General features: G+C 41.5%; 1 protein-coding gene across 6 annotated transcripts in view; it reads left to right on the top strand.

Annotated features, from left to right (window-relative positions):
* Positions 1 to 27,209, top strand: part of FBXW2 (F-box and WD repeat domain containing 2) — a 34,362-nt gene extending 7,153 nt beyond the window's left edge. For all 6 annotated transcript variants that reach the window (XM_019033967.4, XM_004048527.5, XM_055351816.2 and 3 more), the window contains exons 4-8: positions 7,838 to 8,032; positions 10,151 to 10,284; positions 13,548 to 13,634; positions 14,877 to 15,046; positions 21,562 to 27,209. In XM_019033967.4, the coding sequence (XP_018889512.1) occupies positions 7,838 to 8,032; positions 10,151 to 10,284; positions 13,548 to 13,634; positions 14,877 to 15,046; positions 21,562 to 21,850 (875 nt within the window). In that variant the 3' untranslated portion in view covers positions 21,851 to 27,209. The remainder of the gene's footprint in view (positions 1 to 7,837; positions 8,033 to 10,150; positions 10,285 to 13,547; positions 13,635 to 14,876; positions 15,047 to 21,561) is intronic.
* Positions 27,210 to 27,541: the final 332 nt, after the last annotated feature.

Genomic DNA, 27,541 nt, shown 5'->3' with positions numbered 1-27,541 from the left:
GAACTCACTCACTATCATGAGAACAGCATGGGGGGCCACCCCCATGATCCAGTCACCTCCCACCAAGTCTGTCCCTCAATACCTGGGGATTACAGTTCAGGATGAGGTTTGGGTGAGGACACAAAGCTTAACCATATCAATGCATATTCAGATTGTTTCTGTTTTTATTAGTATCTTTGTATTACCTCTTTTTCCCTTGAATTCATTTGGGACAGAAGTCTAAAAGTAGAATCACCAGATAAAGAAGTATGAATTATTTTATAGCTCTTTTTTTTTTTTTTTTTTTTTTTGAGATGGAGTCTCACTCTGTCGCCCAGGTTGGAGTGCAGTGGTGCAATCTCGGCTCACTGCAACCTCTGCCTCCAGGGTTCGAGTCTCCTGCCTCAGCCTCCCGAGTAGCTGGGATTACAGGTGTGCGCCACCACACCCGGCTAATTTTTTTTGTATTTTTAGTAGAGCGGAGTTTCACCTTGTTGCCCAGGCTGGTCTCAAACTCCTGACCTCAGGTGATCCACCCTCCAAAGTGCTGGGATTACAGGCATGAGCCACCGTGCCCAGCCCAATTTTATAGCTCTTCTTAGTGCCCTTTCCAGATAGATTGAATTGATGCCATACCAATATAGTGTTAAGTAACTTGCTTCTCCCTCAGGAGTCTCACCAGACTCAATTTAAATATTTTTAATGTTGAGATGTATCATTTCTCAAGACCGTTTTACAATGCATTTCTTTATTCATTAAGGGTATATATTATGTGGTGATATTTTCTCTGAAATGCTAGACACTCTGCTGGTTTTGGAAAATAAACATTTGATTTAAAGCATTTCATGGTTTGGTTTGTCATCCTGAAGTTATTTCACACTTTATTTTCCTTGTGTTACAAGCCTGATTACTAGAACAGCATCACCAGTTCTTCTAGGCTTTGATGTACTTTCTCTGTGGTGGTGATGGCTTTTCCATGTCTCTTTTGCCTCATGATTTTAAAAGATTAAGATGCAGTTGACCAAACGAGGGGGCTCATGCCTGTAGTCCCAACACTTTGGGAGGCCAAGGCAGGCAGATTATGTGAGCCCAGGAGTTTGAGACCAGCCTGGGCAACATAGCAAAATCCCATCTCTACAAAAAAATACAAAAAATAGCTGGGTGTGCTGGCTCACACCTGTGGTCCCAACTACTTGGGAGACTGAGGTGAGAGGATCGCTTGAGCCCAGGAGGTGGAGGTTGCAGTGAGCTAAGATTGTGCCACTGCACTCCAGCCTGGGCAACAGAGCAAAACCCTGTCTCAAAAAAAAAAAAAAAATATTAAGATGCAGTATCATCTTGGAGCTTGGAGCTCCTACTGGCAGTTGACCATTTTTTCACAACCACCTGTAGCATTTTTTTTTTTTTTTTTGAAACAGGAGCTCCTCTGTCACCCGGGCTAGAGTGCAGTGGCCCAGTCTCGGCTCACTGCAACCTCCTCCTCCTGGGTTCAAGCGCTTCTCTCGCCTCAGCTTCCTCAGTAGCTGGCATTACAGGCACGCGCCACCACAGCCCGGCTAATTTTTGTATTTTTAGTAGAGAAGGGGTTTCACCATGTTGGTCAGGCTGGTCTCAAACTCCTGATCTCAGATGATCTGCCTGCCTCGGCCTCCCAAAGTGCTGGGATTACAGGTGTGAGGCACTGCACCCAGCCGCATTTTTTTTTTTCTTTTTTGGAGACAACCTCTCACTGGGTAGCTCCATCCTGGAGTGCAATGGTGTGATCTTGGCTTTCTGCAACCTCCACCTCCTGGGTTCAGGTGATCCTCCCACGTCAGCCTCCCGGGTTTAGCTGGGACTACAAGCGAGCAACCCTATGCCTGGATCCTTTTTGTATTTTTTTGTAGAGACAGGATTTCACCATGTTGCCCAGGCTGGTCTCGAACTCCTGGGCTCAAGCACTCCGCCCGTCTCAGCCTCCCAAAATGCTAGGATTACTGGTGTGAGCCACTATGCCTAGGTCCTCTTGCTTTAAAAAGTTTTTTTCTTCTCTCATCAAACCTTATTTTTGAAATGTAGTAAAAACTGCAGTTACTTGGAGTGGAAGTAAATGGGAAATATTCACTGAATTCTCTAACTACCTGGAAAGTTAATATCTACAATTCTGCATTTCAAGATTATTCTCTTGGTGGGTCTATATGTTAATGTGATTTTTATTCTGATTAAATTCATCAGGTTTGCATATTTAAAATTATGCTGTGTAGTGGTTGAAAATGATCCAAAGTATTAGTTTAATTTTTCTAACAGCAGCATCCCTGGAACTGTGAAGAGAAGTATTTGTGACAGAATTGTACATGTGTTTGTGTCATCTTGTTACTTAAGAGATTGAATTTTCATTGTGGTGGAATTGGGAAACCCTGAATTTGGCAATAAACTTAGTGACTCACATTAGTGCCTTGAGTAAGCAATAGACAGTTTTATTGAAGAGATTAATGGCTAATGACATTGAGGTAGTTATCTTTCTCTTTCGCAATTTATTTCTGAAATGGTAAGAAAGGAATCTATTATGCTTTGTGCTGTTCAGTAGATATTTACTTATGGGATGCCTACTGTTTGAAAAACAATGTGAGGGCATACACGGATGAATTAGAGCAGTTCTTTTCTTGTGGAACATACACACTGGGACCAGGAAGATGACCTGACTGAGGTAAAAGTCTCTGTGTGGACAGCAAATCAAGAACACTTGCCTTTCTAAAGAGTGCAGCTGGTGCTCCATTGTAATAAATTATTGCCATGTGGGTGGGATTCAGGGTCAGAGTTGTTAGATCTGACTTCAAGAGAAGCCTGAAATCTAGAGTTCTGTGCAATAGTCTGATTTTTTAAAAAGTATTATTAAGATTTTTAAGATACTGAATGGGGAGGGATTTTTTTCTTTCGTGCAGTGTGAGAGTCCACATTTCTTTAGTCCTCTTTCACCTCTATGCTGCATCACTGGTGACCTCTTTGAAAACATGTTGGGTTAGCCAGTGCAGCAAATGGGAGTCCAGAGGGGAGGCTGACATAAAGCCAGAAAGGAGCAGAGAACAGTGATTCCTAAAGGATTCTCAGGAGTAGACTTGCATGACTATAAAATGGAACTCGACTCAACCTGATTATTATTATTTTTTTTTTAGGGTGTAAAACTGGCACAATGTTTTCCTATAACAACTAGTTTAAATAATTAGTTTGGATAACCTTTTTTTTTTGCAAATTGTGCGAAAACATACATAACATAAAATTTACCATTTTAATCATTTTAAAGCATACAGTTGAGTGCCATTAAGTACATTACGTTGTTGTGCAATCATCACCACTATCCATTTCCAGAATTTTATATCTTCCCAAACTAAAATGGTATCAGTTAAACACTATACAGTGTTAACTGTATAAACAGTATATAATACACTATATAGTTAAACTGTATCCAATTTTTTTGTTTGTTTTTGGGGGGGTTTTCTTTTGAGATAAGGTCTCACTCTGTAGCCCAGGTTGGAGTGGTTGGAGTACAGTGACACGATCTTGGCTCACTGTAACTTCTACCTCCTGGACTCAAGCGATTCTTCCACTTTGGCCTCCCAAGTAGCTGGGACTGCGTGTGTGTGCCACCACGTCCAGCTAATTTTTGTATTTTTTATGGAGATGGGGTCTCACCATGTTTCCCAGGATGATCTCTAACTCCTGGGCTTAAGCACTCTTCTTGCCTCAGCTTCCTGAAGTGTTGGGATTACAGGCATGAGCCACCATGTCCAGCCTAAACTCTGTCAGTTAAACATTGCCCATGCCCCTTCCCGCACAGCCTGTGGCAAAACAACCATTCTGCTTGCTTGCTTGCTTTTTTTTTTTTTTTTTTTTTTTGAGACAGAGTCTCAATTTGGTGCCCAGGCTGGAGTGCAGTGGCTCAATTTTGGCTCACTGCAACCTCACCTCCCAGGTTCAAGCGATTATCCTGCCTCAGCCTCCCGAGTAGCTGGGATTACAGGCGTGCGCCACCATGTCTGGCTAATTTTTGTATTTTTAGTACAGACGGGGTTTCAACGTGTTGGCCAGGCTGGTCTCAAACTCCTGACCTCAGGTGAACCAGCCTCGGCCTCCCAAGGGATTACAGGCATGAGCCACCATGCCTGGCCCACCATTCTACTTTCTATGAATTTGACTACTCTAGGAACCTAATATAAGTGGAATCATACAGTATTTGTTCTTTTGTGGCTGGCTTAGTTCACTTAGCATAATGTCTTCAAGGTTCTTCCATATCATAACATGTCAGAATTTTATTCCTTTTTTTTTTTTTTGAGACGGAGTTTTGCACTCGTTGCCCAGGCTGGAGTGCAGTGGCGCCATCTTGGCTCGCCGCAACCTCTGCCTCCCGGGTTCAAGCAATTCTTCTGTCTCAGCCTTCCAAGTAGCTGGGATTACAGGCATGCGCCACCACGCCTGGCTAATTTTTGTATTTTTATTAGAGATGGGATTTCTCCATGTTGGTAAGGCAGGTCTCAAACTCCTGACCTCAGGTGATCCTCCCGCCTCGGCCTCCCAAAGTGTTGGGATTACAGGTGTGAGCCACCACCCCCGGCCAATTTTATTCCTTTTTAAGGCTGAATAACTCCATTCCATGTATGTATGTGTGTGTGTGTGTGTGTGTGTGTGTGTGTGTGTGTGTGTGTGTATATATGTATATGTGTGTGTGTATATATATATGTATGTGTGTGTGTGTGTGTATGTATGTATATAAAATATATTCCATGTATGTGTCACATTTTGTTTGTCCTCTCCCCTGGTTTTTAACTGCCTTCTTGCCTCTAGTTTTCCCCCCTTCAAACCTTTTTCCATGATATAGCCATAGTGATCTTTCTGATATGCAAAGAAGGTCATAGTTAAACAACTTCCTAACCCAGTTCTGCAGCCAAACCTTGCCACTATTTCGCAGTCAGACTGAACTGTTGTCATAATCAGTGTTCATGTTTTAGGCAGTGCTTTTGACAAGCATTGTAAATAACTCCTAGACAGTTTTTTGAATGATTCCAAATAGTTCTTTATGACTTGATCCCAGTTCCTTTTCAATAATTTTTGTGTTGCATATAGAGATATTTAATAGTTGCTTTAATAGGTATATACCAGGGATTGGCAAACTGTGGACTGTGGGCCAAATCCAGCAGAAGAGAGTAATTGCAACTCAACAGGTCAAAGTCTAAAACACTTACTATCAGGCCTTTTACAGAAAAAGTTTTGGTATATACTATTCCTTTTGTTTTGTTTTGGCCTGGCTAACTTATTCATCCTTAGGTTTAAATTAGTTAAAACTTAAAGGTTTTTTTTTTTTTTTTTTTTTGCCATGATATTCTTTCTTGAAACAGTCCTATACCAAAGCCCAGCTTAAAAACAAAAGAGGAGTGTAGTTGAAGAGCCAATCATGCCAGTTCCTAAGGCATGTCCAATTACGTGTTATAGAGCATGGTCATAAATTCAGTGGAGCCTCGTCTGAGACGTTTTCTCTTCTTGTCCGCTCCTTGTATTTGCTATGGGCTTTTGTAGTGCCTACCAGCTACTATACTGAATTATTATTGCTTGTTTAGCCTTTTTGTCTTCCCAAGTAGACTGAGTGCCATGAGAACAAGAGTCCTGCCTGACACAGAAGTTCTATAAATATATGTTGAATGAATGAATGAGACCCCAGTTGAACACTGGTAACCAAAACCAGGCTCATAAAGGACCTAAAATGATTTCCTTTCCTACTCTAGCTCCTTTGGAATACAGTCACAACATGCCTAAACTGAAGGCCTTAAAGACTATCTAGGCTTACGCTCTCCGGTACAGTAGCCACTAGCACCATGTGGTTTTTGAGTACTTGAGCTGTGGCTAGTCCAAATGGAGGTGTGAAATACTAGGTTTCAAAGACTTACAATGTAAAAGAATATAAAATATCTCAATATTTGTATTGATTACATGTTCAAATGACATTTTTGACATACTGAGTTAGACACATTTAATTATTTTAACACATTTCCTTTTTTTTTTTTTTTTTTTTGAAACAGAGTCTTGCTCTGTTGCCCAGGCTGGAGTGCGGTGGTGTGATCTTGGCTCACTACAACCTCCTCCCAGGTTCAAGTGATTCTCCTGCCTCAGCCTCCTGAGTAGCTGGGACTACAGGCGTACGCCATCATGCCTGGCTAATTTTTGTGTTTTTTTTAGTGGAGACAGGGTTTCACCATGTTGGCTAACGTTTCTTTTTTTTTTTTTTTTTTTTTTTGTTGAGATGGAGGCACTCTGTAGTCCAAGCTGGAATGCAGTGGCGTGATCTCAGCTCATTGCAATCTCTGCCTCCCGAGCTCAAGCGATTCTCATGCCTCAGCCTCCTGAGTAGCTGGGAATATAGGCGCGCCATCACACCCACCTGATTTTTTGTATTTTAGTAGAGACAGGGTTTCGCGATGATCTTGAACTCCTGAGCTCAGGCAATATGCCTGCCTTGGCCTCCTGAAGTGCTGGGATTACAGGCATGAGCCACTGCGCCCGGCCCAACATTTCTTTTTTAATGTAACTATTAGGACATTTTAAATTATATCTGCAGTTTGCATTATATTTTCTGTTGGATAGCACCGTTCTAGACCATTGGCTCTCAAAATATTGCTGATGAGTTAGAATCACCTGGCAAACTTTTAAGATTATTGGACCTTGCTTCAGATGTTCCCAAGTTAAACTCTCTGAAAATAGGGACCTGCCTGTGTGTTTTGATAAAGTTGTATCACATGGCCATTGAGAACCAACCAAGTCCTACCCCTCTTTTTATACAGAAGGAAACAGTTTAAATAGCAAAGTGACAATAAATACAGTCTTTATTTCAGTATGCTATCATAGTTTTCCCAGGTTAAAATTCATACTCTAGCTCTTTCATAAGTGATGGCTATTTTTCCATTGTCTCAAACAGTGGTTCTTGAATAAAGGTAGAATTGTGGCTGGCTTTATTTAGTCATTTCAGCTTTTTAAAAACTGGTCATTTGGTGCTTTCCTAGGATACTGTGCCATTATCATAGTGACTGTATTTAGTGGATTCTCAAAAATGTCTTTTTATTTGTTGAGGCTTATTAAAGGGTCATTGTGAGAATGAATTAATCATTAGGATTTTAAACTTAAAGCAAAGTCCTGAATTGTCACCATGATTAGTATAGAATTTTCATCAGAGGCAGAAATAAAGCCAACTTTTCCCTTCAGAATCTTAAGAGGCTTTACAAACTCTTTGTTGAGTTGTGAATATCTGGGGATGATTTATCCCAGGTTTTCCTTGAGGTTTCTTCCTTCACGTATTTCAAGATGACTGGAGCAATTAGCAGTTAGCTTTTGCAGAAGTTAGCCCAAGCTCTGAGGCTTGTCTTTGACTTGCCTTAGAGTGGAATGTATTTCAGCAAACACCTTTACTATATAACAATCCTTATTTGTTCAGAACTGTTGGGTAATGGACAAGCATGCAAGTGTAAACATGCAGTCATGTGTAATACCTATTTATTTGAAGTCAAATCAGAGAGCTCATGATAGCCAAGGATTTATGAAATTTTTCAAGTGGAAGCACCAAGGGATGCTTTTAGTCTAATGCCCTTCTGTAGCCTGAAAAGTTAAGGGAAAGTGTCTCACCCAAAAAGCTTGGATTCTGTCCTAGTGCTTTTGACTCCGTTTTGGTGACTCTAAGCAAGTTGTGTTACTCTCTCCATGCTTTGATTTCCTCAGTGGTAAAGTAAAGTGCTGGAGGAGGGGACCATTAATGTTCTTGAAGAACACCATGATTTTGGGATTGATTTTCCTTCTTTAGTGTGTTTGTTTTCTTATTAACCTCCCTGTTTTTCTCTTGAAGGGTCAGATGACTTGTCTGCAAAGCTGTGGGATGTGAGCACAGGGCAGTGCGTTTATGGCATCCAGACCCACACTTGTGCAGCGGTGAAGTTTGATGAACAGAAGCTTGTGACAGGCTCCTTTGACAACACTGTGGCTTGCTGGGAATGGAGTTCCGGAGCCAGGACCCAGCACTTTCGGGGGCACACGGGGGCGGGTGGGTTGCCCTTTTTCAAGGGTTTTTACAACTTAGCCTCATCCTTTTAAGCCAGGAGCCAAGAATGTGAAATGCTTTTTTTTTTTTTTTAATTTAACCTGCTTTTTTCAACCCTCTTTCTTAGTCACTGCAGTTATTTCCCTTTATTCTAGTTACTCTTATTTTGAATGTTTTACCCAGTTTTGCTTTTTCTTGCTTTCTTCTATGTGTGTACCCTTCTGGTGGGAAGGGTAGTTTTCATTCTCTCTCTGTTTCTCTCTCTCTCATTCTCTCTCTCCCCCCTCCTGTTTCATTTATATCCTATTGAACAGACAGTCCCTTGGCTTTTATCAGATTCCATACCTCTGAACTGAGTAAATCCTACTTGTGTAAATTCCACTTTATTTGTAGCATTAGGGCTGAAAGTTCTTTGGTGTGACGGTGGTTCCTAGATTGTGTGGTCTACACAGATTACATCCAGTTTGACCTTGGTTGACAGTTGATTAAAACAAGCTACCACCTAGAGATAAGGCGAAAGAAACATACCTGAATGTTTCCTAATAAATGTATAGCATCCTTATTTTGCAAAAACTGGTCATTTGAATATAGCCTTGAGATTTGAGCTTCTCTCTCTGTTGCTTTTTTTTTGGCGGGGGTGGGGAGGCTTTGTGTAGAAATTGAGCTATTTCCCAGCCTCTTGTGTTGAGCAGCTCCCTTCCTTTCCCCCATTTACCCACTGCTTTAGCCTCTGAGAATCATAGTCTGTAATGTCAAGCATTACGTTTATGAGCAGCCTTCCAGAACTCCCTTAACAGGTTGCGTCCCTCTGTTTCCCAGTAACTTGTATTACTGTAGACCACTCATCATACAAATATAATCTTGCTTCCCCACTAGACTAAACTCCATAAGGACAGTGATCTTATCTGTCTTGTTCACCCATGTGACTGGAGTTACTTGCACTGTACCTGGTGCTTAGTGTTTCTTTGAAGTAAAACTAGCCGTCAGGCTAATAAAAACACGTATTTTTTGCTTCATTTTATTTGTCCTCCTATATACTCTTCTTCAGTCTTTGCTGTCTGCTACTACTTGTTCAGAAATTAATATTTGAAGGTGCATGTATGCATGGAAGTATATGTTAAATTGAGTGTTATGTTCCACAATGTTAAGATGTACCGTGACTTCCAGGTGATTTTATTCCTGATCAACTTTGAGAACCCTGCTCTAAAAATTTTTATTACTATTGCCTAGACATTGCTGAGGTTTTTCTTAACTTCATACCTTTACTATTCCCTCTGCTTGCAGTATTCTTTTTTCTTTCCTTGATAAACTCTGCTCGTCCTTTAGGGCCCATCTCCAATATCGCCTCTTCCCTGAAGTCCTCCCTGATACCCCTGGGCAGAGTTAGTCATTCTCCTTGATGTTTCCCTAGCAAGAGGTAAACATTTATTTTTTTCTGGGCTTCCTCCTCCACTCCCTACTTAGACTGAGTTCCTTAAAGGAAGAATCAGTGTCTTCATCTCTGGGTCCCTAATGTTCCTTTAGAACTGGTATACATTTGAAAACAAATATTTGAGTACACACTATACAGCTTACACTGTTTTTGGCGCTGGGGATACAGCTGTGAAGAAATTCAGACACGTTTGAGTTAATGGCTTAATCTAACCTTTGAGATCCTTGTTTTTGTTTTGTCTTTTCTCTCTTTACATTGGGTTTTCTTGAGTCTGGGTGCTGTTTTGCAGCTTCCATTCTTTATATTTTGTCTTACTGTTAGTGTGTATCAGAGTAGGACCATGTACGTTTTGTTTTCCTGCATAAATTAGATAAAGTATTGTGTAGTGTCAGGCAGGCAGTCCTAAGAAGGAATGCCATTATCTCCAACATTTGTTTTGCCTCTCACTGTAGCTACCACAAATAAAAGAGAGTGTATTATTCCTAGGACTTTCCACCTTAGAATAATAAGGTATAATAGTAAGAATTTTGAAATAGTTTTATCAGAAAATTGCTAGTTGAATAGCACCATTCTTACGGTGTCTCTGGTTGGGAAATTATATAATTGGGGAAAATAAACATTATTGAACTCTATTATAAAAGACCCACTGACAGAGACATGTTTTAACTTTGTGTAATTATATGCACTAGTATTTAGCGTGGACTACAATGATGAACTGGATATCTTGGTGAGCGGCTCTGCAGACTTCACTGTGAAAGTATGGGCTTTATCTGCTGGGACATGCCTGAACACACTCACCGGGCACACGGAATGGGTCACCAAGGTAGGAAGACTTGGAAGAAGTCTCCTTCTTATCAGGCTTTTTGAGGGAGGGCGTGGAGGATGGTAGACACTGCCTTATAAGTGTTAGGTGAGTCATAAGATGGAATTGCTGTACCTACAAATCATAATGGTACACAACAGTGACCAGCAAGTAGAAGGTACTTAATACATGGTTTAACAAATAAATGACTTATGGACATGGAAAGTTGCCCACAATATATTAGGTGGATAGAGGGGGCAAATAAAACAGATTACATACAAAAAAGTATGTAGAGTGTGATACCGGTTTCTGAATGTGTTCATGCATCAAAATGTTGAAGGTGGGTATTTCTGGTGGGATTGTGGGTGTGTTTTTCCCTTTAGAATAAACATGTTTCTTTCTTAATCAGAAAAGCAATTTTCATTTGGAAAAAAATAACGCTTACAAGAAGTAGGACAAAGGAAACTGTACAGGATCTTTAGTAAAATATTGTAATGTTTTCTATTTAAAAAAAAAACAAGATTGTTGTGAGGATCAAATGCAGTATTAATAATGGATATACCACGCAGAAGCACTTTTCTTGAGTTTACCATCCCATTCTATGAGGGGGCTGAGGAAACAGGAGTAAGCAAAATAGACCCAGTCCTTACCCTGTGGATGATAGTCTAATAGGAGAAATAGTTTTATTAAACAATTTCATAGGTAAATATATCATTTCAAATTGTGTTAAGTTTTGTGAAGGAACAGTATAGTGTTCTATAAGACAGTCTAGGGCCAGGCACAGAGGCTTACATGTGTAATCCCAGCACTTTGGGAGGCCAAGGCGGGCGGATCACCTGAGCCCAGGAGTTCGAGGCCAGCCTGGCCAACATGGTGAAACTCCGTCGCTACTGAAAGTACAAAAATCAGCCAGGCGTAGTGGTGAGTGCCTGTAATCCCAGCTACTCAGGAGGCTGAGACAGGGGAATTAACTTGAAGCTGGGGAGGCGGAGGTTGCAATGAGCCAAGATCATGCCACTGCACTCCAGCCTAGGCAACAAAGTGAGACTCTTTCAAAAAAAAAAAAAAAAAAGTATAGGAAAGTAATTAGTTCAGAAAAAAGTTTTTGAGAAGGGGGTTAAACATGAAGAATAAACAGGAGATAGCTGTGGAAAGAGTAGCTGAAAGATTGTTTCAGAGGGTGCAATACATGCACGGGCCCAGCGGGTGGAAAGAACTTGGAACATTTGATGACCTGGACATAAGCCAGTGGAGCCATGCTGTAGTTGGGAAGATGGGCAGAGAGGTGGTAATCCTGTATAATTTATAAGGCCACAGTAAGTATGGTGGATATCATCAGAAGTGTACTAGGAAGCAATCCACGAGTTCTGAGCAAGTGTCTGGTGCGATCTATGTTTTAGGAAAATTAACTGCTGAATGAAGGATGGACTAGAGTTGGGCAGAAGTGGATACAGGGTGACCATTTAGGCTTTGGCAGTAATCTAAGCAAAAGATGCCCATAACTTAGATTTTCCTGGCAATAATGAAAAGGGCACCCATAAAGGATATGTCTTTAAGGTAAAGCCACCTGGCTTGCAGATTCACTGTGGGAAACGAAGAAGAATCATTTGTTGTTGTTTTAATATAGACAGGGTCTCATTCTGTTGCCCAGGCTGGAATGCCGTGTCATGATCATAGCTCTCTGCAACTTTGAATCCCCAGGCTTAAGTGATCCTCTCACCTCAGCCTCCCGAGTAGCTAGCACTACAGCCACGTGCCACCACACTGAGCTAATTTCTTTTTTTTTTTTTTTTTGAGATGGAGTTTCGCTCTTGTTGCGCAGGCTGGAGTGCAATGGCACGATCTTGGCTCACTGCAGCATCCACCTGCCGGGTTCAAGTGATTCTCCTGCTTCAGCCTCCAGAGTAGCTGGGATTACAGGCGCCCACCACCATGCCTGGCTAATTTTTTGTGTTTTTAGTAGAGACGGAGTTTCATCATGTTGGCCAGGCTGGTGTCGAACTCCTGACCTCAGGTGATCCACCCACCTCGGCCTCCCAAAATGCTGAGATTACAGGCATGAGCCACCGCACCGAGCTGCTAATTTAAAAAAATTTTTTTTGTGTGGGGATGGGGGTCTTGCTGTGTTGCCCAGGCTGGTCTTGAACTCCTGGCCTCAAGCAGTCCTCCCTCCTTGGCCTCCCAAAGTGCTGGGATTATAGGCATGAACCCTGTGCCTAGCCCATGTTAACTTTTTACATGGAAAAGCTATATAGTGTAAGGCAGTTTGGTGTTGTGGAAAATAGTTGATTGGGGCTAGGACACTGATGGTGATGTCTTGGACAAGTTACTCCACCTTCAGGACCTGAGCTGTGTCATCTGCTAAATGTTCCTGTGAACACGAAATGAAATGTTGGGACAGCACCCAGCAAGGTGCCTGATACTTAGTAATAGGTCTGTTTCAGTTGAGTCTGCAATCCAGACTTCTGAATGAGTGAACCCTGCTTCCCCTCTCACCTTAGCCTGATTGATTGCAAAAATAGCTAGAACCTGATGTTTATATACTTATCTCAAGTGCTAACAGAATGTTAGCTTTTATTTTGTTACTACTATAATTTACATTGTTACTTTATCTTTACTGTAATTAAATGAGGTAAGATAATAGGTGCTTGTCTCCTGTTTTAAAGATCAAGAAACTGACCGAGTTTAGATGGTCTTGCCCAAGGTTGCAGTCAGCATATGGCAGATTCTGGTCCCAAGTCCAGTGCTTTTTCATTTATGATTCACATAGTTATGAAAGCAGATCATTTGCATCTACGTCAGTGTCTACGGGCTTTTTTCTTTTCTGTTCCTTCTCTTAAGTTACATTTTATAATTTTAAAAAATCCTAATGTTTGCTTCTAGACGAATGCTAAGATTAAATGCTGCCAATGTTTAGACTTTTTTTTTTTTTTTTTAAGCGTTGTGGTCTTGCTCTGTTGCCCAGGTTGGAGTGCAGTGGTGCAATCATAGCTCACTGCATCCTCCAACTCCTGGGCTCAAGCAATCCTCCCACCTCAGCCTTCCGAGTCACTGGGATTATAGGCGTGACCCACCTCATCTGGCTAACGTTAGACACTTTTAGATACTGCTAATAACAGAGAATATTGTAGTAAAACTTTTAGTAGAGGTTAATTTGGTAATGGAGTTATGGCTTAGCTATTCTAGCATATGTTAAGCTCATTTTTGTATTTTAATTTAAAGAATAAAATCATTATAGGGGCAGCATTAAAAGGATCTTTCCGTAACGTGGTTTACATTTGCAGGTAGTTTTGCAGAAGTGCAAAGTCAAGTCTCTCTTGCACAGTCCTGGAGACCACATCCTCTTAAGTGCAGACAAATATGAGATTAAGGTGAGTTTTTTTCTCCATTAATTTGCTTCATTAAAGAAAAACTGGAAAACATAAGAAAATGAAAGTGGTATGGCAAAGGGTGAACATTCTAGGAACAGGAGGGGGAATGTCTTAGTCCAAGCCATTTTAAACCCACTGGAAGAAGAGATGATTTGCTAGCTCTATGTCCTGTGTAGTTTCTTAACTTGGATTTGTAAATGAAAAAGAAATTCACATAAATTTATGTTCAGCTTATTCTTAATTTTTTTTGTTGTTGTTTTTTTTTTTGAGACAGTCTCGCTGTGTTGCCCAGGTTGGAGTGCAGTGGCACAATATTGGCTTACTGCAAGCTCCGCCCCCTGGGTTCAAGTGATTCTCCTGCCTCAGCCTACCGAGTAGCTGGGACTACAGGCGCCTGCTACCAGGCCCAGCTAATTTTTGTATTTTTAGTAGAGATGGGATTTCACCATATTGGCCAGGCTGGTCTCGAACTCCTGACCTTGTGATCCACCTGCCTTGACCTCCCAAAGTGCTGGAATTACAGGCATGAGCCACCACGCCCGGCCCATTCTTAATACTTTTTTACATATCTCCTACCGTCCTTAATTCTTAGATCTGAACTATGAAAACATAAATACTCATTTATTGTAATGAATTGCAAAGAGTTTACAAAGTACTCTCACATTCTTACTGCATCTCTTTTTTTTTTTTTTTTTTTTTCTGAGACAGGGTTTCACTCTGTCACCCAGGCTGGAGTGCAGTGGTAGAATCTTTGCTTACTGCAACCTCTGCCTCCCAGGTTCAAGTGATGCTCGTGCTTCAGCCTCCCAAGTAGGTGGGATTACAGGCGTGTGCTATCACGCCTGGCTAATTTTTGTATTTTTAGTAGAGACAGGGTTTCACCATGTTGGCCAGGCTGGTCTTGAACTCCTGACCTCAGGTGATCCATCTGCCTAGGCCTCCCAAAGTGCTGGGATTATAGGCGCGAGCCACCGTGCCTGGCCCATTATTGGATCTTTTATACTGTCCCATGTGATAGGCATTATCTTCATTGCAGGAGCTGGAGTTAAGAGAGATTAAATAATTTACCCAAGATTGCACAGGAGAATTAAGACTTGAACCTGTGATTCTTGGCTATAAAACCTGGGGTCTTTCCAGTATACTTCACTTTCTATCTGACTTCACAAATGCAGACCATTTTAAGGACAAGCTTTTCTGTAGTGATGTGATCTCTCATCTTTCCTCATTTTCTTTTTTCTGTAGATTTGGCCAATTGGGAGAGAAATCAACTGCAAGTGCTTAAAGACATTGTCTGTCTCTGAGGATAGAAGTATCTGCCTGCAGCCAAGACTTCATTTTGATGGCAAATACATTGTCTGTAGTTCAGCACTTGGTCTCTACCAGTGGGACTTTGCCAGTTATGATATTCTCAGGTAATGTTTCCTTCGACCTCACGCTTTACGTTTGAAAGCCTGCTGCAGTTCAGTAGTAAAGACAAGACTAAATGTTTGGATGTACCAGTCAGTAGCTGGCTTTTAGGAAATGTATACTGTATCACTTGTAAACAGGGTTATATATACTGAACATCTCAGACAGGAAAAATATTTTAGAGGAAGTAAGCAAATGAAAAAGAGTTACGTACTGGAACGTCCGCTGCCTGACTGTGAGTCATGAGCCACTTCTTTCAGATTTAACATGCTTTTCTGGAAAATGAGGGGCATGGATGAAAAGATCTTTCAGATCTCCATAAGTTCTAATATTTTAAGTTCTATTTCATATTCAGTTGAAATTCTGCATTGTTTTACAGACTTGGTAAACTTTAGTGGTATCTAGGGATCAAGTGACCTTCTGTTGACTAGTAGAAAGACAGAGACTTAGAGAAAAATAAAATTTGCAGGGTTTCCCTCCAAAGAAGTAAATAAGCAGCAGTCCATAGACAAATAATTTTATGATTCACTGCATACCATAGGCTCTTCTTGGAGAAGGACAGTATCTGTTAGCATATTTGGGGCTGATGGAAGCCAGTGCCATGTGGTCATTAAGAGAACTTTGGTGATAGACAAACCTTGGTTTAAGATGTGATGCCATCTCTGATGGGCTGTGTGATCTAGTATAAGTTTCTTAACTCCTCTGTAGCTCAGTTTCATCATCTATAAAGTGACTATTAAATGAAATGCTTGTGATGAGGACCTAGTATACCACCTGGCAGATCTTTATTAATAATAAGTCTGAGAGGACCCATATAAAGAAACCTGTTTGAATTTGTTGAACCTACTGTACTTCACACCTGTTGTGCACACACTTATTAATAACAACTCAAAAAGTTAGCATCCCATAGCATGGTTCAGGACTTGGAGGAGTACAGAAAATTGAACATTCTCTTCATTGTTTTTTTTTTTTTTTGAGATGGAGTCTCGCTCTGTCGCCCAGGCTGGAGTGCAGTGGCACAACTCTGCTCACTGCAAGCTCCGCCTCCAGGGTTCACACCATTCTCCTGTCTCAGCCTCCCGAGTAGCTGGGACTACAGGCGCCCGCCACCATGCCTGGCTAATTTTTTGTATTTTTAGTAGAGACGGGGTTTCACTGTGTTAGGCAGGATGGACTCAATCTCCTGACCTCGTGATCCACCCGCCTCGGCCTCCCAAAGTGCTGGGATTACAGGCGTGAGCCACCGCGCCCGGCCTCTTCATTGTTTTTATGCATGACTATTTGAGGTCAGCTCGTGTGGATCTGATCACAGTAACCACAAAACTTTGGTGGGCCACATCTCTCTGATCACAAAGTTACAACCCCATTTATGTCTTCCTGGAATCAGACCAACATTTCTAACCAGTTAGGTTTCAGAGCTGTCAGAATCAGTTATAGAAATGATTGATATTTATGCTTTGAGAAAAAAGACTGAAACCTTTCCTAGAAAACATCTGTTTAAGCTTTTCCTCTTGTAGGTGGGGAAACTGAAGCTGAGACAGGGTAGAGGCCTTGCCCAGCATTCCACCTCTCACTGTATTCCAACATTCGTCCATTCGTGCATGGCTGGATTATCCAATAGGCATATACTTATGGTACTAGAAAGCCAGGGACACCAAAAACAGGGGAAAATAAAGTTTTGGAAGAATTTGATATTTTGTAAAGCAAAATATTCAAGTAATCACCATGGGAAAATCACATCTTTTATAGTTTAATATTGTTTTTGTTTTGAATTAAAATTTTAGGTGGGAAGGTACAAAGGCAAGGTGGTCTAGAGATGTCATAGTTGTTTTAATGCTTAGCATCTCTAAAGGGTTTAATTTGGTCCCACATCTGCTTTCTCATGTATGCTTGTGACTCAGAGTGGCATATAGAGACTCTAGAGTCCTAGATGAAAGTTGTTAGTTTTTAGTGTTTGAATAATAGTTTTAAATAATAAACCTGCAAGATTGTTTGCGGGTAGGAGTTGCCAGGTTCAGATTTTTTCTCCGAAAAGAGTCTGTCTTGCGTCTGCTTTTTTCCTCCCAAACACAAATAAACCAACCTCTGTTGAAACCTACTACAAATCCTCTGGCTTCAGTTGCTAGGACCAGGTAGGGCTACTTAGCTTTGAAGCTAATTGAAAAGAAGCAAAGCACAAATAACAGCATGTTACTCAGTAAGTCTGAGATATGATGTGATTGCTTGAGTTAGGTTATCTCTACAGCATGTAAGGTTACTTAGGTTCAAGGACCCAGACTCTGCACAGCAGGGATGTCTGGTTCCATTTCTAAAGTGATCAAAGTGAAAGCCACAAACCTGTCAAGACCTGTGCTCTATTCTGCAACGTATTTGTGTTTCAGTCTTTGGAATCAGCTCACCTTCACAGATCTTGAGCCCTAACCCGGTAGCCACCTATTTTTTGTGTTCTGTTATGATGTGGGACCTACCAGACTTTCTAGCTGTTTTTCTTAGCCTCTTTTTTTTTCGTTTTTATTTTATGTTTTTTGAGACAGAGTCTCACTCTGTCACCCAGGCTCTAGTGCAGTGGTGTGATCTCGGCTCACTGCAACCTCCGCCTCCCAGGTTCAAGCGATTCTCCTGCCTCAGCCTCCCGAGTAGCTGGAATTACAGGCACCTGCCATGACGCCCAGCTAATTTTGTGTATTTTTAGTAGCGATGGGGTTTCATCCTGTTGGCCAGGCTGGTCTCAAACTCCTGACCTCAAGTGATTCACCCGCCTCGGCCTCCCAAAGTGCTGGGATTATAGGCATGAGCCACCGCACCCGGCTTCCTAGCCTCCTTTAGATCTCTTTTGTAGGAATTTGCACTTGCCTTTGTTTATTTCACCACTACTTTATTCTTTAGATATTCATTGAGCACCCACCTTTGTGTCAGGCATTGTGGTATGCATTGGGAAACAGCAGAAGTACTTACCAAACTCAGGGAAATTACTGATCAGCAGGACGGGGAAGACTGATGTTAAACAGCTAATTGCAAACAGGTTGTTTAATGGTTGGGTTAAGAGGAGCCTAGTACAGAGTACTTAGAGGCCCTGCCTAGTTTGTGGAGTAAGGGAAGGCTTCTAAGAGGAAGAGACATTTGGGCTGAGCTCTAAAGGGTAAGTATAAATGCCTTAACTAAGTACCAGGAGTGGGTGTACAGTGAGGAATTTTAGACTGAGACACTAGTCCGTTCGAAGGCCCTGAGGTTAAAGCAGCCTCAGGTAGGTACATTTGAGAAATTGAAGGAAATTCCTCAAATGCATCAGCATGGCTAAAGATGGGGGCACAATAAGGAGCCATCAAAGAGTTTAGAAGTTGAAACAAGGTGATAACATCAGGTTGTATGTGAGGTTAACTGATTCAAAGGGACTAAGTAGATGTGGGGAGGTCAGTAGAAAGCTGTTGGCAATAGTGCAGGCAAAAGATGGTGTCTTGGACTAGAGCTGTGGTAGTGCATATATTAGTGAATAAATTAGAGAAAAATTTAGGGCATAAAATCAATAGAGCTTGGTGATCGCATTTGTGATTTGAATGAGGAGGAGGAGAATTGGATGGTTGCCACGTTTCCTAGCTTGAGCACCTGGGTGAATGAGCAAGTAAAGAAATAGAAAAAACAGGTTTGACTAGGAAATTCAGTATTGGATAGTTTGAGTGTGAGGCACTTGGCCTTATTCACTGCCGAAATCCGGGTACCAACATTGGCTAACTCACTTTAGGCTCTTAGTAAATATTTGTTGAGTGAATGAATATGAGTCATCTAAGTAGAAAATGATGGATGAGTTATCAGTTATAACTCATTTGGAACACACATATTGGGACCTCTATTTCCCCTTTACTTGAAGTTAATCTGAACTTACTGCTTTCCCTGGGATCAGACTCCATCTTGTAAACCTGTTTATAAAGGCTCACACCATAGGGAGTGTTCAGTGATTGATTTTGGATGTTCTCAAACATGTCATCTAATCTAAATGTCTACCTCTTTTAGCAGAAGTTTCTTCCATTTTCAGTCTGGGAAGGTGAGCTCACTCTCTGCTTTTCAAGCAGGGGCCAGCACCTGTTAACTATTTTCTTAGTTTCATAGAAGTGATGTCTTGTTGATATTCTTAGTATCATAGATTTTTTTTCAGATATTAATTATAAGAGAAACATATGCCCATGAGAGAGAATTTGTAAAATTTAGACAGGCTTTCCGTATTCTCTCTATCTATATTGCCCAGTTGCATTTCTTCTTCAAGAAAAAGAAAAAATATTCTTCCAGGTCCAGCTGATAAAAGACAGAAAGATTTGCTCATTCCTTGATACTCCTGTTATATCCATTGGAGTGTTTGTGCTGAGCATGTTCTCACATACTCTGGCAGTTATATGCTATGCCCTCCCCTTCTAAGGGGCAAAGACTATCTTGCTTATCTCTCTTCAGGGGCCCAGCCAGCACTCAGCACCTATGATACTCAGAAAACATTTGCTAGGCCTGCATTATGTTAGCTGTATGACTCATGGCAAGATGTTTTAGTCTTGTTTACTGATATAGTGGAGAGAATACCTCTACCTAACTGCATTATGAGGATTGAGATAACACGCTGGGTGCCGTGGCTCATGCCTGTAATCCCAGCACTTTGGGAGGCTGAGGCGGGTGGATCACAAGGTTGAGATCGAGACCATCTCGCCAACATGGTAAAACCTCATCTCTACTAAAAATACAAAAATTAGCTGGGCGTGGTGGCAGGCACCTGTAATCCCAGCTACTCGGGAGGCTGAGGCACGAGAATCGCTTGAATCCGGGAGGTGGAGGTTGCAGTGAGCCGAGATCACGCCACTGCACTCCAGCCTGGTGACAGAGCGAGACTCCATCTCAATAAATAAGTAAATAAATAAAAATAATTTAAAAAGATAACATGTTAATTATGAAGTTTGGTGCCTTGCACATGTAAATGCTTGATAAATATTGAATGTCCCCCATCCTTCCTGATATGAGACTGAAATTGGCTCCTTTGTAACTCTTTGCCTCTGATCCTGGTTCTGTCTTCTAAAGCTTATAATGTCTGGGCTGTCTCTTACACATCTTTCACTATTCAGAAGTGATACTCATATACAGTTACCCTATGCCTGCCAACTCTTTCCTTCCCCATCTCAGCTGATAGCCTTCAGCTGTTCTTCCTTGTCCTGGTCTCCAGGTCCTCCCATTCTGGTTGCTCTCTTGGACCTATACTAGTTTGGTGGTGCCCTTAAAACCTAGGCTAAACTTTCCTCCCACAGGAGCCCCACCATATGTCACAGAGCAGTATTTGTCTACTGCTTGTCTGGTAGCTCAGCTCTTAGTTCCTCCAAAGAGGACATCAACTTTTCTTGTTAATCTTTTGCTTCACTAAGGGCGCAGACAACAGAAGATAAGTTGTTTTTTGTTTTCCTTTGTGCTGCTGTTTAGCTAGGTGTCTCCTAGCCTTTGTCATTGATGTCTTGGAAACTGCCTCTGAGAAAGTTAGGGCTGTCCTCCCAACTCCCTAGTTTTCTCTGCTTCCCCTAGTTGTTTCTTCCCTAGTTTTTTTCATAATAACTTTTTATGAATCTATTATTAATAAATGTTTCTAAGTTATTTGGGAAACTTTAAATATTTTCAGCCTTTACTGTTTTTAGAGAGAAACCCATTTGTTTGCTGCCTGCTGAGTAGAGTAGCACTTTAGTCACTTGGCTTTCAGGTTTCTTCTGGGCTTCAGGGTGTTCCAGTATTCTAGGAGTTGATGAATACATCTTTTTACCTAGTGGTAAGAGTTAACTCTTGCCTTCTAGTTCTCACTAGTAACTGACAAATTGTGAATCCTTAGCCAAAGCATTTACTCTGCCTGAGCTTTGGTTTTCACAGCTTAAAAATAGATTGTTTAGTTAAATATTATCTGTAAGATCCATTCTAGCCTGGATAGATGTTTTGTACTTTTATAAACTTTCATCAGGCCGGGTGCAGTGGCCCACTCCTGTAATCCCAGCACTTTGGGAGGCCGAGGTAGGCAGATCATCTGAGGTCAGTAGTTCGAGACCAGCCTGGCCAACCAACATGGCGAAACCTTGTCTCTACTAAAAATACAAAAATTAGCCAGGTGCAGTGGCGGCCGTCTGTAGTCCCAGCTACTTGTGAGGCTGAAGCAGGAGAATCACTTGAACCTGGGAGGTGGAGGATGCAGTGAGCCGAGATCACGCCCCTGTACTCCAGTGTGGGCAACACAGTGAGACCCTGTCTCAAAAAAAAAAAAAAAAAAACTTTGATCAAACACCACCTTTCCCTTCCATGCCAATATTATATAATGACTGAACCCACCTCTCCCGCTCCCGGCTTTTTTATAAGTGGGCTGAGCTTTTCTCCTTATATTTTACTTTTTATCAAAAACATTTAACTCTAAATTTGCTTGAATTTAATATTGGTTTTAAATATCTCCAGAAAAGATTACAGTAGCATAAACAGAAGCAAGGTTGCCTTCTTTCACAGTCCCTAACTCTCATCCTTGTAGGGTCATCAAGACTCCTGAGATAGCAAACTTGGCCTTGCTTGGCTTTGGAGATATCTTTGCCCTGCTGTTTGACAACCGCTACCTGTACATCATGGACTTGCGGACAGAGAGCCTGATTAGTCGCTGGCCTCTGCCAGAGTACAGGAAATCAAAGAGAGGCTCAAGCTTCCTGGCAGGCGAAGCATCCTGGCTGAATGGACTGGATGGGCACAATGACACGGGCTTGGTCTTTGCTACCAGCATGCCTGACCACAGTATTCACCTGGTGTTGTGGAAGGAGCACGGCTGACACCATGAGCCATCACCGCTGACTGACTTTGGGTGCCGGGGCTGCGGGTTTTGGGTGCAACCTCTGCGGCAGCCGACTGCATGAACCAAAGTTCTCACCTAATGGTATCATCACGCAGTGCACAATCATTTATCTGTGTTTGCCAGGGGCCAGGGCTCGGGGTGGGGGAGGGCTTGTTTTATTGACATACAACGCAGCATGCTAATGGGGTACACCATTGACTTCATTTGTACTTAGTTATGTTGGTCAGTCAGTGTTAGAGGATGCATTTTGGGTTCATCTTTCTTGAGTGGAGTATTGGTTTTAAGTAAAGAAAGTTAAGTGATCCATTAATCTGCTAATTGGTTGCCTATGAAATCACATTGTCTGTTATTAAAGCTTTTTACCATAGCCTTTTTTTCTTTTGAAGTTGAAGCAAAGGTGCTATGATGTTGTTACAGCAACTTTCCTCACACAGGGTTTAGCTCTTATAAGAGCCAGTATTAAAACTTCCACCAAATACCAGTTTATAAACTTCCACCAAATACCAGTGCTAAGGAAAGTCTGTCTTCCAGTTCAAATCCAATTCTGTAAATTGAATGTTAGCAACTCATTCTAAACCTTATATCTTGGCAGAGTCAAGGTTGGCCATGTTTAAGATGTGAGCGAGTTCTGTAGTTTTTGTTGCCATGTCGGGGAAGCTAGTCCCCGGCAGCCTGGATGACTGCACAGCGGTGCCCTGGTATAGCAGAAAAGAGCAGTGAGCTGGAAGGTTAGAGACCGGGCCTCTTACCCTGGAACTCTGCACCCTCTCTGGGTCCCAGCTTCCTTGTCTGTACAGCCAGGTATGAAGCTCAGTGATTTCTAAGATTCTTTCTGGTCCTTCACCTACTGAAATGTGTAAGAGTTGATCATGTATTTTTGTCTGATCCCTGATTTCATGGTTTCTTTCAGGTCGGATAATATTTAAATGAAATGACTGTTACAAAGTTTTCTATAAGAACATCAATTATATGAAAAGGATGAATAAAAGGGAAATGTAGAAAATATAGCTGATTCCACTTAGACAGTTTAAGTAATTGGTTGAAGAAATGCTGACAGAAGCCATGGTTTAAATAGGGACACAGTATGCTATATTAGAAGGATACCTGAACCCAACCTAACTTCCTCCTTTGCCTCTAACTTAATCTGCAGCCTCAGGCAAGTTAACTTTCTCTTCTAAGACCATCATTTTCTTCATCTTTTAAGTGAGGGAATTGTCCTAGATGAGGGCTCACAAACCCAAATGCCTAAGGGAGCCGTGCAGGTAACATAAATGAGTAAAACGTTCTGGGGAGGATTGTGCTGTCCCCTGGAAAGTTGATCTAATAGGGCAGTTATTCAGCTCTGTTTTGTTATTAGGAGAAGCAAGCCCAGGGTTGGCAGGTCTTCACATTGTTTCAGGAGGAGCTAGAAATCCAGATTTTTATTTGAAATCCTGGATTTTTAAAACGTTACAACTGATTAAAGAAAATTTGAAATAAGGTGAGCCAAACAAAACATGTCCCTGAGTTGCCAGATTGTGTCCTCCTCCCTCTCTAAAGTTAGGTAATTTTGTGGTTCAGCAGTGGAAATGACTTAGTGGTCACAATCAGGGAGAGAGTAGAGGGAGCAAGCAGTAGAAAAATCTCAGCCGCTCTTCAGCTGTCTCCCCTTGTATTACAAGGGTGGTGGGGAGGGATGTATTTCATTCACAGACCAATAGGAAGGTAGTTTGAAGATGAACATAAGAATTGGAACCTCAGTGACAGCTTATGTCTGGGAACATGAGTTATTCCTTCTTGCTGACTCCAGTATAAAGCATATCCATTTTACAGGTGAGAAAAAGCGTTGCTGGCAGAGCTGAGAATGATGTGAACTCTAGAGTGGGGACCTATCTCTTGCAGAATCTGCATTAGCATAGAGCCAGACTCTGGACCTCTGAGTGCTGTGAAGTTGATAGAAATTAATGGTGAATTTCAAGGACAGATATCATTAATATCCATGTTGGAACTCTGTGGGGTTTAAGCAAAAGAACAATATCTTCCCCCATCCCACAAAATCTGGGTTTAATCTGTCTCACATTGAGTTCTGTGCATGAGCTCTGCTTAGTACTCTAGAAATAGAACCAGAATCACAACTGAATCTATTTTGCAGAAGCCCCAGGAGACTTTGGGCAATGATGATGGTAAATGACTTTTTACTTTATTATTGTTTTTTTTTTGAGACGGAGTTTTGCTCTTACTGCGCAGGCTGGAGTGCAATGGCACGATCTTGGCTCACTGCAACCTCCGCCTCCTGGGTTCAAGTGATTCTCCTGCCTCAGCCTCCTAAGTAGCTGGGATTACAAGCGTCTGCCACCACACCCAACTAATTTTTATATTTTTAGTAGAGACAGGGTTTCACCATGTTGGCCAGGCTGGTCTTGAACTCCTGACCTCAGGTCATCCACCTGCCTTGGCCTCCCAAAGTGCTGGGATTACAGGCATGAGCCACCACGCCTGGCCGCGTTTTTACTTTTTATCGAGCCTGAACAGATTATTACTGATCTAATGACCATCCCCACCCCACCTCACTTTCAGATCTATCCAATAGCTTCAAAGGGCAAGTAATTATAATCATTTGTGGGAAAAGTTTTATCAAAAAGTGACAAACTTGAAGCTGTATATAGTATGTTCTATTTCAGTTTTTAGTGGTGAATACAGAAGTCATCAAGGTGGTACTTGGTGCCGCTGGAATTTTTTTTTTTTTTTCCTAGGCAGTCTTGCTCTGTCATACAGGCTGGAGTGCAGTGGCATCATCATGCAGCTGGATTTTGACAGCAGAACTTCAGGCAGTAATTGGAGTCCTAATGTCAATTCTTCCTTATGGAGGCCTTTATTTGGCCTGAGATTTTATTCAACTACTTTATAGATGCTGGGTTTATTCATACTATCGCCAGTTTTTATAAAAATGGAAAACTAGCTCATCCTTTTTGCAAAAGAAAGCAAAGTGGGGAGTCAGAATGAGAAGTGGGTAGGGGATAACTAAAACTATTCTTTACTCTCCTTTCATTGCCTTTGAGAGCTAGCTCTTGCACACACTGACTTTGGCTTCCTTAGCGCATAGGTAAGGGAATTGCCTTTCCCTCTTTTGTGAATATTCTCATTTCTGAAAAATTCTAAGTCATGAGAAGATAAGCCCTATCCTTTCTTACAAGGATTGGATTTCTTGGGTGACACTGTGGTGTGGTGGAAGCAAGCGGCTTCTCTCAGGTTCATAAAGGCCATCATAACAACTTCAGGCTTCATGGTGTGGACAGGGATCCAGGAGAGCTGAGTGGATGTGTGAAGTTTCTGATAGATTCTGTCATCATTCCAAAGGAATGTAGTTTCCTCCAGCTCAATCATTTGAAGTAATACACATTGCCAAATCTGACTGTAACCTGACATTTTAGACCTATTTGAGAAATAGGAAGAAAGCCCCTCCAGTGGAAGGACTGGACTTGGAAGAAGTTCTGCAGGAAGGTGCATGCAATTGGATAGCTGTTCATGAGTGAAACGTGGGGAACATTGCTATGAAATTGTAAGGTTTGCACTTCATTTTTCGTAGTTTAAAAATTGCTCTGTTCTGGCTGTTGAAAACACTTGGTGTGAGGTTTGAATGAGGATTATATAATCATTCTGGTATTCATAGGAAAATGATTACTGCTCTCTATTTGTAAAACAAAAGAAATAACTTTCGGAAACAGTATTTTAGACATGAAGAAATTGTATTAGGCATTTTGATCTAACAGAATCAGCTAAGGATAGTGGATCCTGGCTTTACACATTTCTTTGACCAAACCCAGCTGGCAACTTGAAGTTGTTACTGTGGCTTCCAGGTTGCCTAGAGGTGAATCCTACCAACATCACTGTTTTTTTTGTTTTGTTTTGTTTTTTTGTATTTTTTTGAGACAGAGTCTTGCTCTATCCCCAGGCTGGAGTGCAGTGGCGTGATCTCGGCTTACTGCAACCTCAGCCTCATGTGTTCAAGCGATTCTCCTGCCTCAGCCTCCTGAGTAGCTGAGACTACAGGCGCGTGCCACCACGCCCAGCTAATTTTTGTATTTTTAGTAGAGACGAGGTTTCACTATGTTGGCCAGGATGGTCTCGATTTCTTGACCTCGTGTTCTGCCCGCCTCTACCTCCCAAAGTGCTGGGATTACAGGCGTGAGCTGCTGTGCCCGGCCCCAGCATCCCTTTTATAGCTTTCTGTGCCTCTTCCTCTGGGCCTTGGTGTATGAAGCCACTTGCCTTTCTCTGTAGGGAAGCGAGCAGAATCAGATTGCTACTCATGATGCAGTCTGGGCAGGGCATACTGTCACCTTTGCCTGTGGACACAGTTGTCAGGATAGGGGAGAAGCCCTTTAGGTCCGTCTTCTTGACACAGCCCTCCTACCTGGTTACGCTGGTGCTTTTGCTTGGTTTAGACAACCAAGACACTTGAGAATTATGCTGTCCTCAGAATGTCTGATGAAAAGAACAGATTCACTTTTGACAAAATGCCCATTAGCCATCTTTGGCAGTGTTTCTGATCAAAGGTTCCCCATGCCTGCTCTAGGAAAGTAAACTTTTTTCAGAATAAATCCTCAAATGGATTACTGAGTAGTCTTTGCACCATTCCCATCAGCCTAATCAGACTGAATGGTCACGCTCAGTGCAAAAAGCTGTTTTGCTGTCAGGATGTTTCAGTGTTTCTGGTCTTTCCTGGAACAGTTCAGTTGTTTAAATTTAGTAATTCAATCCTGACCAGTGTAAACCCACTTAATTATTGCAGCCTAAAGAATTCAGCTACTTCTACTCTTCATAAATGTGCCCAAGTAAATATGTGTTTTTAATATTCAACCCTGGAAAATTAGTAATTCAGATGATAAAAGCTCATGTTTTGGTGTCTTTGTACTCAGATTGTGAACAGGCATATTTCACTGATTTAGACTTAGTATACTTGATGAGAATGCTCAGGTTGAAGAGAGAGTTCTGTCAGCAATCCAACATCTATAGCAATGTGGAAAAAGTAATCAACTCATATTTCACGAATTTGATGTATATTGTGATTTAGGGGGTGTGAGATAAAGTCTATATTTGAACTGTGTGGGGTAGGGGGAAGAAGAGGTTGCTTAAGCAAACAGTGGAGTGATTGTGGAACAAGATGTCTCTAAGATGAGAAGTTATTTTCTTGCATCATAGAAGCACTCTTTTTACCCGTGAGTGATTGTGTTAACTATAAATCATTTATATCTGTACATTAAAGCAGATTCCCTCAATTAGGCAAATTTGGTTAGCCAAGCCCAAGTTATTGTTTGTACTTGAAAGTAATAAAGCTGCATTTCCTTAAAAATATATTCTGTAGTTAAGACTTTGTCTTGCTTTCCCCCCAACCACTTCAGACATTTTATCCAACCAATGCAGGGACTTTTCAAAAGTCAGTGTGTTTTTGAAAATAGAACAACCGCTTGAGTGATCTGAGGTGGCTCTGTTTTTTTACTGTTTCTGCATCTTCTAGAAGGTAAACTCAACAATATAACCATTTCTGAAGGTGATCCAAAAAGCAAAACAATAAAGGTAAAACACAAGGAAATAATTTTGGTGAATTTCATGAATAGTTGCAAATGAAGGGATGGGGTGGGTAAAAGTCCCATTTTGCTTCCAGACCTTGGAATAGTCTTCCTCTCTT

This window comes from Gorilla gorilla, chromosome 13, assembly GCF_029281585.2.
Source record: "Gorilla gorilla gorilla isolate KB3781 chromosome 13, NHGRI_mGorGor1-v2.1_pri, whole genome shotgun sequence".
Taxonomy (NCBI): Eukaryota; Metazoa; Chordata; class Mammalia; order Primates; family Hominidae; genus Gorilla; species Gorilla gorilla.
This window is presented reverse-complemented; position numbering and strand designations above follow the sequence as displayed.